General features: G+C 44.3%; 2 protein-coding genes across 2 annotated transcripts in view; both read right to left on the bottom strand.

Annotated features, from left to right (window-relative positions):
* Positions 1 to 1,460: 1,460 nt before the first annotated feature.
* Positions 1,461 to 9,001, bottom strand: vopp1b (VOPP1 WW domain binding protein b; the record flags this gene model as incomplete). The annotated part of the gene is made up of 5 exons (XM_079755068.1): positions 1,461 to 1,666; positions 1,911 to 2,044; positions 2,593 to 2,670; positions 5,072 to 5,130; positions 8,951 to 9,001. The coding sequence occupies 5 exons, from the start codon at positions 8,999 to 9,001 to the stop codon at positions 1,461 to 1,463; spliced, it is 528 nt and encodes a 175-aa protein (XP_079611194.1).
* A 5,464-nt stretch (positions 9,002 to 14,465) lies between these two features.
* Positions 14,466 to 17,269, bottom strand: part of LOC307089102 (E3 ubiquitin-protein ligase HECW1-like) — a gene marked incomplete at both ends in the record, with an annotated part of 27,980 nt that continues 25,176 nt past the window's right edge. Inside the window, one exon of the mRNA XM_079755219.1 lies at positions 14,466 to 14,577. Coding sequence (XP_079611345.1) covers positions 14,466 to 14,577 — 112 coding nt within the window. The remainder of the gene's footprint in view (positions 14,578 to 17,269) is intronic.

Genomic DNA, 17,269 nt, shown 5'->3' with positions numbered 1-17,269 from the left:
AGTCACATCTTACGATCAACGTTAATCATATCAAACTGTCTCTTATTGGAGGATTGAGCTCTTTCCCTCAGTTTGTTTACAGATTCTGGATGTCCCAGAAGCCCTGGTAACCCCGGTAACCGTGGTAATGCCCTCCTAGAACAGGAGCATCGTCCCAGGATCCGGTGTAAACCGGTCCACAGGTAACCGCTCATTCTGCTCATCAGTCAGGGACAGACGAGCACTTCCGCTCACCAAGTCATCATCCAATAGGAAACAAGTTCATCAGAGAAGTGACCTTTATTTACATATTTCACAGATGGATAATGACGGTTAAGACTATTCTACCACCAGATCCCCCTGTCCCCCTTCTGGGTTAGGGTTAGAACTACGGTTCAGCAGAATCACTACTCTGAAGAGTAGAATAACTAATCTAGACAACATGAGGAAGACTACGTTACCAAAACAGCCTCCTGCTGATTTATAAATTATCTTTTGCATAGTTACAGGATGAAACGTTTCCCCATGAACTTTGGGTCCACAGTTGACAAAACTAACTCCAAATCCCAATCTCTAGTGTAAGAGGGGATGTTTTAATTTCAACAGAAGGCCAATTAGAAAAGGGTGACTTGATTATATGGACTCTCAATGCCAGCGTTGGTGTTGTGCAAGTCATTATTCACAAAGATTCTGTGTTTTAAAGCAGAAGACGTAGGAAAGAAGGAGACATCCAAATGACAAAGCTACATCATGGAGCGACACAAACTACGGACCGGCTCATCTACGTTTAGCAGCACAAATGTTCAAAACACAACCTAAAGAATTATACATAAAGACCACCTGTCGATGTGGGTGACAGTTGAAGATCCCGGTGTGGCAAAGGTCCCTTTTGTTCATAGAATTACATTTCCAGGCCTGCCATCTAAAACAGGACAAATCTGTTCTTTTCAAGCAGAGGGTCGAAGCACAGGCAAGCGAGGGAGTGTGAGACTGTGTAAAGCATGTCTAATCTGCCATTTCTCTTGGACCGGCCCCTTGTCTTACTGTGGCCAGAGGATTCAGATGTGTTCACTAGTCAGACTCGCTGTTTCTCCGGTGCGCTCTCTTGTTTTGGGTGCCCTTGTGCATGTGCTACATGCTGTGCTGCAGGAGAAGGACAGCCCCACATTGTTCACAAAACATCACAAACACAGATGCATGCCTGCGTCGCAAAGCCAGACCCCCCCCCCCCCCCCCCCCCCCCCCTCCCCCCTCTCAGGTCAGAGGTCAACATGCCTAATGCCACTTGTTGAATTACCGATGAGTCAGTCATCCTGGTGTATGTCAGCGTGTTCAGAGTCCAGGGCCATCGCTCTGTACGTCCTGCAGCCAGACACACAGACAGACGTTGTGTTGAAGCACCACTCTGAGGGGTGGGGGGGGGGGGGGTGAGGGTGGGTGAGGGTGGTGGTCTCTTGTCCTCCAAACCCCACGGCGTCCTGCTACTTCTTATCGGCGGCGTCGTGGAACAGCTGGTCGTACGACGGCGGGGGGTGGTTGCAGTAGGACGGCGGCGGAGGGTAGGAGCTCATCATGGGATGGGCGGCGCCCGGTTGGGATGGATACGCCGGAGCTGCCGTGGAAACGCCCGGGTCCCCCATCCTGCTGTTGACACCGAAACCCTGCAAGGTTCCTGGTTGCTGCAACACTGGAGCGGACAGAGAGACGTGATAGGGTTGTTAGCTTAGGGTCAAAGCGGTTAGGTTCATAACCCTGCAGGGCCAGGGTTATGAACCTAACCCTAAGCATGCAGGGTACGGGTCAGGGTCATAACCCTGACCCTGACGCTGCATGGTCAGGGTCACAACCCTGACCCTAAGGGTTAGGGTCGCGACCCTGACCCTTAGTGAGTGTCACTGGTTGGTATCAGAGGCAGGGCGCTCGGTGGTTACCTGGCGTGGCGACGGCCTGCCTGGTGAAGGACACGTTGAAGGCGGGCTCGTCGCTCAGCACTGACGGGTACATCCTCCGGCGGATGAAGAAGCCGGCGCCACAGCAGAACAGAACCCCCATCATCAGCAGCAACCTGCACCCAGTGAGACAGTTACCTCAGGGTGCCTGGGGCCCCGAGCGCTAGAGCTCTAATAGTCTTCATGTCTCAGGGTTAACATTGGACATCACCCCAAAGTATTAGAGCTCTAAAGATCTTTATGTCCCAGGGTTAACCCGGGACATCACACTGAGTATTAGAGCTCTAATAGTCTTCATGTCTCAGGGTTAACATTGGACATCACCCCAAAGTATTAGAGCTCTAAAGATCTTTATGTCTCAGGGTTAACCCGGGACATCACACTGAGTATTAGAGCTCTAATAGTCCTCATGTCTCATGGTTAACATGGGACATCATCACAGAGTAATAGAGCTCTAATAGTCCTCATGTCTCATGGTTAACATGGGACATCATCACAGAGTATTAGAGCTCTAATAGTCCTCATGTCTCATGGTTAACATGGGACATCATCACAGAGTAATAGAGCTCTAATAGTCTTTGTTTCTCATGGTTAACATTACGCATGAACACCGAGTTAATTCGATTCAGGTGATAAACCCTCAGAAGGTGTTGGGAGGACTCACCAAAAGTACCATAGTCTCTGGATGGAGAGAGCTCTCACACAGCAGCGGGTCCCACAGCAGTCCTCATAGGAACGACATCTGACACACACACACGCGCACACGCACACACAAACTCTGGTGTTACAAAGGAAACTCTGGTCTTGTTGGTCAGAATGTCTCGTCCCTGATGGTCATTATTGAGGCTCCTCATTATGGAGGCTCCCAATGCCACCCTGGTCCCCCTATTCTCCTAGTCCAGTTCAAAGCTGCTGCAATCAGCAGCATCCTCTATTCACACTCACTGGAGTTCTCCTCTACAGAGAGTACCTCTCTTCTACAGAGAGAGAGTACTTCTCCACTACAGAGAGAGTACTTCTCCACTACAGAGAGAGTACTTCTCCACTACAGAGAGTACCTCTCCTCTACAGAGAGAGAGTACCTCTCCACTACAGAGAGAGTACCTCTCCACTACAGAGAGAGTACTTCTCCACTACAGAGAGTTCTTCCTCAAGTGGTCAGAGAGAGGGGTTGGAGAGCTTTGTGTTGCTTTTGTTCTATATAACCATTATACATAACTCATTGTATTTCTTTCTAATGTCCCTCGGAGCAGGACGCTACGTCAAAGGGCTGCTGACCTAAGGCCTCCTTGTGATTAGATTATAACAGAACAATCAGAGATTGGTTTACTGAGCCAAAATAGTCATTTTCTTCAGCTTATAGGCAATAAAGTGGGTTGCAGTAACGGGAAAGTATTGGCATTCCCAAATCCTTACATTGCTGTCAGCAGTATCAGCAGTAAAGCCTGTGTCAGCATTTCTGCACTATATTAGTTAAACCGACTCACTCTTCAGCCTCATCATTGGGCCTTTTGTGTTGATGCCCCACAATCACATTAGTATTTAAAGGTGTGTAAATAACAAGTTAGCCAGTCATTCAGTCTACATTTTGAGGTGGCAAATGACAAATTCCAGTAAAGTAAATTAAAAAAAAATTAAAAAATATGTGACTAACAAATTGATTCAAGTCATAATAACTAATATTTTAAGTGATATGTGTGGATTTAAGTCTATTTATATGATATTAACTGTAATGAGGACCATACTGGTGTAATGAGGACCATACTGGAGTAATAAGGACATACTGGAGTAATGAGGACCATACTGGTGTAATGAGGACCATACTGGAGTAATGAGGACCATACTGGTGTAATGAGGACCATACTGGTGTAATGAGGGCCACACTGGAGTAATGAGGACCACACTGGTGTAATGAGGACCACACTGGAGTAATGAGGACCATACTGGTGTAATGAGGACCATACTGGTGTAATGAGGGCCATACTGGAGTAATGAGGACCATACTGGTGTAATGAGGACCATACTGGTGTAATGAGGGCCAAACTGGTGTAATGAGGGCCATACTGGTGTAATGAGGACCATACTGGTGTAATGAGGACCATACTGGTGTAATGAGGACCATACTGGTGTAATGAGGGCCATACTGGAGTAATGAGGGCCATACTAGAGTAATGAGGACCATACTGGTGTAATGAGGGCCATACTGGTGTAATGAGGACATACTGGAGTAATGAGGACCATACTGGTGTAATGAGGACCATACTGGTTTAATGAGGACCATACTGGAGTAATGAGGACCATACTGGTGTAATGAGGACCATACTGGTGTAATGAGGGCCATACTGGTGTAATGAGGGCCATACTGGTGTAATGAGGACCATACTGGTGTAATGAGGACCATACTGGTGTAATAAGGACATACTGGAGTATTGAGGACCATACTGGTGTAATGGGGGCCATACTGGTGTAATGAGGACCATACTGGTGTAATGAGGACCATACTGGTGTAATGAGGACCATACTGGTGTAATGAGGACCATACTGGAGTAATGAGGACCATACTGGTGTAATGAGGGCCATACTGGTGTAATGAGGACCATACTGGTGTAATGAGGACCATACTGGTGTAATAAGGACATACTGGAGTATTGAGGACCATACTGGTGTAATGAGGACCATACTGGTGTAGTGAGGGCCATACTGGTGTAATGAGGACCATACTGGTGTAATGAGGACCATACTGGAGTAATGAGGACCATACTGGTGTAATGAGGGCCATACTGGTGTAATGAGGACCATACTGGTGTAATGAGGACCATACTGGTGTAATGAGGACCATACTGGAGTAATGAGGACATACTGGTGTAATGACGGCCATACTGGTGTAATGAGGACCATACTGGAGTAATGAGGACCATACTGGTGTAATGAGGACCATACTGGAGTAATGAGGACCATACTGGTGTAATGAGGACCATACTGGAGTAATGAGGACTGTACTGGTGTAATGAGGGCCATACTGGTGAAATTAAGACAATACTGGTGAAATGAGGACAATACTAGTGTAATGAGAGCCATACTGGTGTAATAATAATGATCTGGAGGAATGTCTAAAGCACCACAAGGAAAGACTCAGTACTTACATGAAGTAGATGGGGTATCCACCTTCGAAATACCAGCAGTACTTTTTTCCCTCCACACACTGGACACAAAGGAAGAAGAAAAGGTTTCAGTGAAAGAACACAGGAGGGCCTGAGACCAGTAGCAGATACGTTTACATCAGAACACAGGAGGACCTGAGACCAGCAGCAGGTGTAAGGTTACATCACAACACAGACCTGAGACCAGTAGCAGGTATATGGTTACATCAGAATACAGGAGGACCTGAGACCAGTAGCAGATATAGCTTGACATCGGAACACTGGAGGGACCTGAGACCAGTAGCAGATCTACGTTAACATCAGAACACAGACCTGAGACAAGTAGCAGATCTATGTTTACATCAGAACGCAGGAAGACCTGAGACCAGTAGCTGGTCTACGGTTACATTGGTATGTGATGGGATCCTCATCAACCAGTTCAACACCTCCCTTAAAAACGGGGCTGGAACTCTAGACGTGAGGGACCGGCAGAAGAGGGGGAATGGGTGAGGAACAGCACATTCTGCTCAAGTCTGGAGATGTACCAAATGAGACCTTTCTTTCACAAGATAAGTGCTTGGATTTAAATTTCAAGCATACAGATAACGAGTCTGTGAAAGATACTCATGCTCTTCAGCTGAACTCTGTTAGCAAACATGAACAAGCTTTGCAGCAGTGTCTTTATGTGCCAACACATATCACATATACATCGCATATATATAATGTGAATAATATGTGTGTCGGGTCTCCAGCTCCCCAGAAGTGTGAAATGTGAGATGGAAACAGCAAGAAAAAAAATGACAATGATTTAGTTGTTTGTTTTGGTCGTCCAAAGTGCTAGAATAAAGGGAGATAGACCTTGGCCAGAACATCTCCCACGCTCTCCAACAGGGTCTCCAGGTCAGGAGCGGAGAATGGGAGCTTGGTGGAACACTGAGCATGGGAAGTAGTGAAAGGAAGTGAAGGAGAAAGAAAGGACGTGCCAAAGCCCTTCTCTCTCCTCCACACGAGGGATCAGCAGTTCTTCAGCCTCAACACTTCACATCAACCATAGGGAAGAGATACACAGCAGAAAACAGACAGAGTCAGCAGCCAATCAGCATGTCTCACCAGGGCAGCCGTTCTAGATGTGAAGTGTGTAGAACGGAACCGAACAGCTTTCATGCCATCTACCTAGATCTAGAGATATATATAGTATATATAAATATCTCTCTCTCTCTCTCTCTCTCTCTCTCTCTCTCTCTCTCTCTCTCTCTCTCTCTCTCTCTCTCTCTCTCTCTCTCTATATATATATATATGAAAATAAGGATTTGTGGTTAATGTCACACTGATATTGAAATAATGGGACTTATACCCAGGACATCGTGTGGCACACGGGAAAATATGTGTGAAGCATTATCTGATGTGTGAACAGGACTAATATGGAAGAAATCGTCGCTCGACATTCTCTCGAGATTAGGAAGCAGAAAGGGGGTATATTAAACAATACACTTCAGTCTTCATCGCAGATGAACAACAAAGCTTGTATAACATAAATTATGTGTTACATTATATACCCTTTATGCATATCATATACTCAAATGTATTATTCCTGTCTATGAGTTTCCGTAACGTGGTTCCACTGAGCATCACACACAAGGCTACTTGTTAAAACTCCTTGTTTCCTACAGGAAGCTGCTTGGCTCAGCATAAAGAGAAGAGAGGACCTCTGAAGGCAGTGAGTCACATCTCAGAGACTGCGCTTGCGTGGGTGTGTCCCATAAGGGGTATGTATGGCCAGCAGATCACCTTCAACACCCTGCGCCAGGCACAACCTGATCAACTGGAACTGGTTCCCTTCTCCATGCAGAGATATATCAGAATAATCTTGTTGATAATGCAAAACGATGACACCCTTTGTTCGAATAATGTGTGCCCCTGCATCAGCTAAGCTGTATGTAAGGTTCTACTGCATGGGACTATTGTACTAACTATTGTATACATATACATATATTATATACATGACGGATCATTTGAATCATTTATCAGGTTTGTTAGGTTCTGTGGCACCCTTGGTAATTAAGCGCACAATGTTTTTCTAAAAGTATGTTAAGTATGTTATGTAACGTACAATAATACATTACATTTACAATGCCCTATGACAAATTGTTGCCTAGCTTAAGTAAAGGATATCTACGCAATATACACCGACATAACAACAAAAACATTACATTTTTATTTTTGAATATTATATATATAAAATGTATATATATAAAGATTATTGGAAATTGAGCAGGGGTAAATTTGACTACATAGTTCAATAACCTCAATAACTTACTCAATAACTTCTTCCATCAAATTTAAAGAAAATCAGTCATCTATTTGTTAAAAGTTATTTCAACCCAGAATTCTTAACTAACAACCAGACCCTGACATAAGGAAGATTAAACCTCTAGACCCACCCAGCACTTTAACTCTCTGAGTTAAAGCAGCATTCACGTGCAGCGTGAGACCAATGTCCATATAAGGCTGTGGAAGAACACCATGCTCTCACCAGCTGGTCCTGGTGCTCATCATCGGGGCTCCCCAAGAGCAGCTTGAAGAAGGTCTACCCCAGAGCAGCTTCATGAAGGTCTACTCCAGAGCAGCTTCATGAAGGTCTACTCCAGATCAGCTTTATGAAGGTCTACTCCAGAGCAGCTTCATGAAGGTCTACTCCAGATCAGCTTCACGAAGGTCTACTCCAGAGCAGCCCTGATGCCGAACAACTTCATGAAGGTCTACTCCACAGCAGCTTCAAGTAGGTCTACTACAGAGCAGCTTCAAGTAGGTCTACTACAGAGCAGCTTCAAGTAGGTCTACTACAGAGCAGCTTCATGAAGGTCTACTCCAGAGCAGCTTCATGAAGGTCTTCTCCAGAGCAGCCCTGCATGTAGCTTGTCCACAGCGAAGTGACACTTTTATGCTCTGTCTCTATCCATAGGAACAGGTTATTTATCAATGACTTATTTGTAGCTTCATTGTGTGAATTTGTTTCTCTATACCAGTAGTAAAAATAAATAAATTGTAAATGAAAATAGTTCTAGCATTGATCATGTCGATACTTAAATAAGTTGGTAAGTTACTGTTTAGTACTAGTGTTTTTTTTTTTTTACCATTGGTAGTATCAGTTAGTTAGTTCATGTTTAGTACATGTAGCAGTTGGTTAGTTCCTGTTTAACACTTAAATTAGTGGGTAAGTTCATGTATGTATGTGGGTAAGTTCATGTATGTATGTAGCATAGATCATTGTTTACTAGCATCGGTTGGTTATTTCACGTTTAGTACTGCTAGCATTGATTATGTGTTTACTAGTATCGGTTCGTTAGGTTATGTTAACTACATGTATCAGTTAGTTAGTTCAGGTTTAGTACATGTATCAGTTATTGAGAACATAGATCATTTGTTTACGTTCAAGTAAATAAAGGTTATGTTTACGGACACGTATGTGTATGTTGATTCAGAAGGAAGGTTGTATCCGCCAATAACTTCCCATGAAACCCAACTATGCAGTGCTATTGGTATAGAGCTCATCACCATGTGACTCAGGTGAGCATCCAGTCCCCTGTGGGGGTTTACAGACAAAGGATCTCAGCATCTCAGAAGACAACAATACCAGAAGACCTGAATGGCCGCAGGAGGAGCTCCCATCAGAAGAGCTCCCATCAGCAGGTGAACAGTGGTGTTACTTGGAGGTGAACCCTCTGTTATAATAAACATGAAGACCTCACCTCCAGCAGATGAACAGTGCTGTTACTTGGAGGTGAACCCTCTGTTATACTAAACATGAAGACCTCACCTCCAGCAGGTGAACAGTGCTGTTAGAAGGAGGTGAACCCTCCGTTATACTAAACGCATCCTCACCTCCAGGAGCAGCGAGCAAGTCAGTGCCACGCCGGGCAGGAGAGACCTCATGTCTCGACTGTGGATGGAGTCTGTCCTCCACTCAGAGGACCTGAGGCTGGTCGGCAGAGTCCTGGTCCTGAAGCTGGTAGGACAGCAGAGCTCCTGGTCCTGGGGCTAGGGGGAATGCAGAGTACTGGTCCTGAGGGGACAGCAGAGCCCTGGTCCTGGTCCTGAGGCTGAGGCTGGGAGGACAGCAGAGTTCTGCTTCTGGTCCTGAAGCTGGGGAGCAGAGTCCTGGTCCTGTACCTGGTCCTGGGGGAACAGAATCCTGGTCCTAGGTCGACGTCATCACAGCACGAGACAGGCGGCACGAGGCCAGATCAAAGACCCAGGCGGCGCGCACCGCACGAGCGTTCCTCCCGCGGTCCTATTCAACGGTCCTCTCCGCGCGCTGACGACCATGAGCCGTATCATTCAGTATTAAGATCTAACATAATACATCATATATATATTATATCGTTATACAATAATATAATAATATAATGTCTTCTAGAAACGACCTGCTCCGGCGTATTAAATAAGGCTCGTGGTGGGTGTTTTCCCGCCCTTCCCCCAGCCGCTCGCCCTCTCTCGCGCGACCGAGCAGATGTGCGCGCGCATCCAGGACCTAAAGGGAGGATGGAGATGAGATGAGATGACCTAAATAATCATCCACATTATGCAGCTCACTAAATGACCGAATATCTAATACATTACAATTAATATGTCAGTACAGATGTTCGTACTCTTTGTTTTAAGTTGAAACCATCATATTATGTGCAACTATATGAATTGATTGTAGTTTAAACTGTTCATGACTTCCGTCCTTTGTTTGAAATAATTAAAGAATGTGCACACCGCGTCATCTAAGACCAGAATCTAAAGGGGTTATGCGATAAACACACTAAATCAACCCGATATGAATAAGACATAGTAGCGTGCATTTATTAAGTGAGTTTATTTATTACATAAGTGTCAGCAAGAATTTGAACCGAACATTTTATAAAAAGTACACATATTGGTCAAATAGATGCTGGTCATCAAAACATACCAAAACAAACAATATACTATTTCTACAATATATCTATCTATATCTATATCTATATATATACTGTGTATATCTATATATATATATATCTGTCTGTCTGTCTGTCTGTCTGTCTGTCTGTCTGTCTGTCTGTCTGTCTGTCTGTCTGTCTGTCTGACTGACCTTTCTGGACCTATCCCGATGCCGTGGGCAGTGAGGGACCACCGGGTCTGCCTGCAGGTGGCTGATGGCTGCCTGGGCAGAGGAGAGTGGTCCTCCCCCCGGTCACCGTGGTTACCCCGACCCTGATCCGACCTGACATCACCAAGTCCCCTACCTGACAGACAGCTTGGCAATAACCAGCATTCATGGTGAGACTAAGAAACACATCACTACCCTCCTTCTCCTACAGACCACCAATACACTCTCTACATAGAGATAATGTATCTCCTTCGAGATAGAGATAGATGTATCTGTCTCTATATGGAAATAGAGATATACACTCTCTATATAGAGATGGAAGTATCAATATAGATAAAAGTATCTCTAGAGATATACACTCTATATAGAGATATAAGTTATCTCTATATAGATATATACATTCTCTCTATAGAGATGGATGTATCTCACTCAGATATACATCTATCTCTTTATAAAGAGTTTATCGCTCTATGTAGATCTATAGATATATATCTATTCTTCTTTTCAAGGATAGGCCCTCAGGCTGCGGCGGATTGGTTGGGGTTCCAGTGGTGGTGAGGGGCGTCTCCTTGGAAACCAAACGTACCGATGAGATTTTGGAAGAATAAGTAGGTCAGGTGAATTGTAATGTCCAGTATAACCTCTGAACAGACCAAGGTAGCTAGTTTATGGTGTTGTATATTAGTAGCTGCTACGCCCTCTTCTGCCACAAGGTGGAAGCAATGGTCTGCATTCCCCATTCTAGCCCATAGGTAGACATAAAGGCTTTGTATTTCACTCCTCTAGGCTTTCAATGCCGATCTAAAACCTCACAGATGTTTCTTTCATCAAACATTGACATGAGCTGTAGGCTGATCTTATATTACATTCCTTTCTGTGAGACCAAAGTTGGAGAGACTTTGTTTTTATTTTTATACAGCTATAAAATACAGTTATATATAAATTACCAACAAATAGTTTGAGTAGAGCAACTGTTGTTGCTGGGAGAGCTGAGGTGGAGCGTGGGGTTGGAGCTGAGGTAGAGCGTGGGGTTGGAGCTGAGGTGGAGCGTGGGGTTGGAGCTGAGGAGGAGCGTGGGGTTGGAGCTGAGGTGGAGCTTGAGGAAAGGAGCATGTGTTTCAGGAGGCTGGTGGTGCAGTGATCTGATCCTGGAGATTAGAAATAGGCAGTAAAATAAACGGCACCATGCAAGGACATGGTCCAGAGATGAAATAACTCAAGGTTTAATCTACACGGCCTGTTCGACGGGGGAAGGGAGGTTTTCTTTCTGCAGCCTTTCAGCACAGCTATAGCAACTGTGAAACAGTTGGTCAAGGAAAGATTGACAAACATAATTGAATAAAAAAGGATCTTTAATGGATATTCAGTAACATGTGTAAGGTTAGACCACAAGCATCATGAGTATTCATTCACATTAAGTCACGTTCTCAGAAACAATCCCGAACTTTGGCTTTGAAAACAAAGCCAGGATTCATTGCCGATTCTCTTCAAAAAAAGGCGTTTGTCGTCTAAAACAAATATTTCCCCTTTTTTGTTCAACATTAACATCATACTTAAAATATGTTCGCTGCACACTCCTACATTAAATATTACTTAAAAAAATACAAATAAAATTCAAGAGATGTTTGTATGTCTGGTAAAGATTCATCGAAAGCTTCCTGAAGATATTTTCTGTTCACTGTTCAAGTTCAGTATAGTATGTATATAATGGTATATATACTATATATATAATCAGTTAAAGTGGCATCACAGCCTTCATGTGTCCTCCGTCATAGTGTTTTTATATCACCCCCGATACTATTACAGGAGATTCAAACAAAAATCTGTGTGGATGTGTGTGGATGATGGCTGGTTAAGCAGCCTCACCTGGCCCGAGTCAGACTGATTGGACTCTGGGGCTGCTTAGGCACACCTGCTGCTCATTGAGCAATCAGTGAGCACAGGTTGAACCCGCCAACCCGCCACCCACACACACACACACAGAGAGTGATCTCCTGTATGGCAGCATGGAGCACCAGACCATGTATCATTGTCTAAAATAAACCAGATTTCAAACACCACAACCCTGCGTGCTTGTCTGCAGGAGCCGGCTGAAGTCAGCGAGGTGGACTGTAGCGTGGGCTTTGCTAAAGTAATTCAAAAAAGAGAAGTCATTTGTTTCACTTCAGACCAGTGCCCTGAATCTTCTCACATCATCAACACGATGTGTCCGTTATTTGTTTTATAAATACACCAACAGTACAATTACGGTCTCACCACAGAATGGCTGGTGACAGACAGTTTGTTCCAAATCAATGCATAAAAAAAGTAACAATATTAAACAATAAATTACCTGTGTCACACACAGCAATTAAAGAGGCATTAACATGTTTATCGAGAAAGATTAAAAGGCAAACTCTTTCGTGCGGAAGGCTGTATGTTATGTACACAATGTTTAGAAAATGTACAGCGTACATTTACTAAAAACATAACATTCAAAGAGTGTCATCCCATTGTCTTACAGGACTGTATATATACATATATATATATATATATATATATATATATTCCAGATATCATAGAAACCACAGGTTGAATTTCATGAAGTCCCAGTCACTCCTTTTTAACAGAAGTGTTTGCATCATTTGTGGTCACTATAAAATAGACGGGTCGAGATGTCATCTGATTAATAGAAATAGAGACAAAAACACTAAATATATCCTCCCCACACTATTCAGAAATCATGCTTATGCAGAGCAATCACAAGAGCCTTGTCATTATTCTGCAGCAATATACACTCGGACACTCCCAGGAGTTGACTGAAGTCGTTCCCCCTTAGTAAATTGAGTTAATTACTAAAGGATATAGTTTATTTAAAAACCGATGCACCAATGAATGCCTTGATTTTAATTGAAGCATTGATGGATCATATCAGACCTCAACCATCAAGTCCCGAGAAGACCTAAATCCAGATGTACAGGATCATTCATAGGACGAGATGGTCCCCTGGTTGAGGTGGGACCAGACCCTGGAAAGTGAAGTGGTCCACACCAAACAAAGAAAACTTGTCCCTTTAGAACACAAGTCTTAAGAACCAAGAAGGAGCTTTTTTAAATCTATTGTTCCAGATCACAACCTGGAAGAGCATTCCACACATCAAAACATTAAGATTAAATGTTCTTCATTTGATGGCCAATCAAATGTTTTATGATTGACAATTATTTTAAATATGTTGTCATTAGCTATTATTTAATCATATTACATATAAATATACATAAATAAATTATATATAAATAAATAAAGGGTTATCCTGAAAGCCTCTTCAGATTTACAGTCTATTGAGTGCCTTGATGGTCCCTTTGTTTCTTAAATCAGTTTCCCTTGTAGACTCAAGGAGCAGGAGCCTCAGTTTCTTCTTTTAGTCTAAGCTGGAGCAGCCTCAGTCTCCTCACCGTAGCTACGAACGGTCTTGTTGTTGCTGTCGTTGTTGTTGTTGTGCCATGTCTTTGGAAGGCACAGAGGGTCGGCTCTCAGTCTACTGACCTTTTCCTCCTGTCTCTCAACTGGGATCTCTTTCCAAGATGAGATGATGGTGCAACTTTTGCTAGGATTTTCTTTTTCTTTTAATGACATTTGATAGGAGTATGTTCTATGAATTATTAGTTATTGCTCGCTTTTACATTTTGCTTTTATATTCGTGTTTTGCTGACATTGTTCTTCTGTCCCATTTGTTCTTTACAGTCCTTGAATATGGAGATGATTACGATTGCTCATGATTATGGAGAATAACGATAACAATGGAGATGAGACGATGCTTCAGTGCATGCAACAGAATAGGAGACGGATTCCTTGGTTATGCCGTATATGAATATCAAATATATCAAAAGACACCAGTGTTCTTATGTGTTCATAGGTCCGACACACACCCTGAACCAGGACTGACATCTCTATGGTTTCCAGTGTGAGGGGTCCACTCCCTGAACCAGTACTGGTATTGGGACTGAACCAGGCCCAGGGTGAGAGGTCCACTCCCTGAACCAATACTGGTATTGGGAATGAACCAGTCCCAGGGTGAGAGGTTCACTCCCTGGTACTGGTACTGGTCTCGAACCAGTGGCGGGGTGAGAGATTCACTCCCTGAAGCAGTACTGGAACTGAACCAGTAGCAGGGTGAGGTTCACTCCCTGAACCAGTACTGAGTTCACCAGTACCAGTAGCAGGGTGAGGGTGAGGTTCACTCCCTGACCCAGTACTGGTACTGGACCAGGACCATTAGCAGGGTGGGGATCACTCCAGGCCGAAGGTGCTGGTCTCCTCCACGGCGGTCAGCAGCTTGTCGTGCAGCGTGGTGAAGGAGGGGTACGGGGGGAGGTCCAGGCGGTTGAAACACGTGTGAGCCCTGAAACACATCGTGGAGGAGGAAGACGATGTGAGCAAGACTTTAAGATAAGTGAGCCCTGAAACACATTGTGGAGGAGGACGACGTGAGCAAGACTTTAAGATAAGTGAGCCCTGAAACACATCGTGGAGGAGGAAGACGATGTGAGCAAGACTTTAAGATAAGTGAGCCCTGAAACACATCGTGGAGGAGGACGACGTGAGCAAGACTTTAAGATAAGTGAGCCCTGAAACACATTGTGGAGGAGGACGACGTGAGCAAGACTTTAAGATAAGTGAGCCCTGAAACACATTGTGGAGGAGGACGACGTGAGCAAGACTTTAAGATAAGTGAGCCCTGAAACACAAACACACTAAGGGAGGACAAGGTGAGCAAGACTTTAAGATAAGTGAGCCCTGAAACACATCGTGGAGGAGGAAGACGACGTGAGCAAGACTTTAAGATAAGTGAGCCCTGAAACACATTGTGGAGGAGGATGACGTGAGCAAGACTTTAAGATAAGTGAGCCCTTAAAACACAAACACATCGTGGAGGAGGAAGACGATATGAGCAAGACTTTAAGATAAGTGAGCCCTGAAACACAAACACATTGTGGAAGAGGAAGACGTGAGCAAGACTTTAAGATAAGTGAGCCCTTAAAACACATTGTGGAGGAGAACGACGTGAGCAAGACTTTAAGATAAGTGGGCCCTTAAAACACAAACACACTAAGGGAGGACAAGGTGAGCAAGACTTTAAGATAAGTGAGCCCTTAAAACAAAAACACATCGTGGAGGAGGAAGACGTGAGCAAGACTTTAAGATAAGAGAGCCCTTAAAACACAATGTGGAGGACGACGTGGGCAAGACATTAAGATAAGAGAGCCCTTAAAACACAATGTGGAAGACGACGTGGGCAAGACTTTAAGATAAGTGAACCCTTAAAACACAAATACATCGTGGAGGAGGAAGACGTGAGCAAGACTTTAAGATAAGTGAGCCCTGAACCACATTGTGGAGGAGGAAGTCGTGTGCAAGACTTTAAGATAAGTGAGCCCTTGAAAAACAAACAGATCCTGGAAAAGGAAGACGTAAGCAAGACTTTAAGATAAGTGAGCCCTGAAAACAAATTGTGGAGGAGGACGACGTGAGCAGGACTTTAAGATAAGTGAGCCCTTAAAACACAATGTGGAGGAAGACGACGTGAGCAAGACTTGAAGATAAGTGAGCCCTTCAAACACAAACAGATTGTGGAAGAGGAAGACGTGAGCAAGACTTTAAGATAAGTGAGCCCTTAAAACACAATGTGGAGGAGGACGACGTGAGCAAGACTTTAAGATAAGTGGGCCCTTAACACAAGCACACAAGAGCAATAAGCTGACCACGGCGAAAGCCCGTTTTGTCTGTTTGTGTGCTGGTGAGTCATTATCGGACCCCCCCCTACCTGGGCAGCGAGGTGACCTTGCCCCACTTTAAGATAAGTGAGCCCTGAACCACATTGTGGAGGAGGAAGTCGTGAGCAAGACTTTAAGATAAGTGAGCCCTTGAAAAACAAACAGTTCCTGGAAAAGGAAGACGTAAGCAAGACTTTAAGATAAGTGAGCCCTGAAAACACATTGTGGAGGAGGACGACGTGAGCAGGACTTTAAGATAAGTGAGCCCTTAAAACACAATGTGGAGGAAGACGACGTGAGCAAGACTTGAAGATAAGTGAGCCCTTCAAACACAAACAGATCGTGGAAGAGGAAGACGTGAGCAAGACTTTAAGATAAGTGAGCCCTTAAAACACAATGTGGAGGAGGACGACGTGAGCAAGACTTTAAGATAAGTGGGCCCTTAACACAAGCACACAAGAGCAATAAGCTGACCACGGCGAAAGCCCGTTTTGTCTGTTTGTGTGCTGGTGAGTCATTTGTCGGACCCCCCCCTACCTGGGCAGCGAGGTGACCTTGCCCCACTTTAAGATAAGTGAGCCCTGAACCACATTGTGGAGGAGGAAGTCGTGAGCAAGACTTTAAGATAAGTGAGCCCTTGAAAAACAAACAGTTCCTGGAAAAGGAAGACGTAAGCAAGACTTTAAGATAAGTGAGCCCTGAAAACACATTGTGGAGGAGGACGACGTGAGCAGGACTTTAAGATAAGTGAGCCCTTAAAACACAATGTGGAGGAAGACGACGTGAGCAAGACTTGAAGATAAGTGAGCCCTTCAAACACAAACAGATCGTGGAAGAGGAAGACGTGAGCAAGACTTTAAGATAAGTGAGCCCTTAAAACACAATGTGGAGGAGGACGACGTGAGCAAGACTTTAAGATAAGTGGGCCCTTAACACAAGCACACAAGAGCAATAAGCTGACCACGGCGAAAGCCCGTTTTGTCTGTTTGTGTGCTGGTGAGTCATTTGTCGGACCCCCCCTACCTGGGCAGCGAGGTGACCTTGCCCCACTTTAAGATAAGTGAGCCCTGAACCACATTGTGGAGGAGGAAGTCGTGAGCAAGACTTTAAGATAAGTGAGCCCTTGAAAAACAAACAGTTCCTGGAAAAGGAAGACGTAAGCAAGACTTTAAGATAAGTGAGCCCTGAAAACACATTGTGGAGGAGGACGACGTGAGCAGGACTTTAAGATAAGTGAGCCCTTAAAACACAATGTGGAGGAAGACGACGTGAGCAAGACTTGAAGATAAGTGAGCCCTTCAAACACAAACAGATCGTGGA

This window comes from Pollachius pollachius, assembly GCF_949987615.1.
Source record: "Pollachius pollachius genome assembly, chromosome: 17".
In the NCBI taxonomy this organism is placed as follows: Eukaryota; Metazoa; Chordata; class Actinopteri; order Gadiformes; family Gadidae; genus Pollachius; species Pollachius pollachius.
This window is presented reverse-complemented; position numbering and strand designations above follow the sequence as displayed.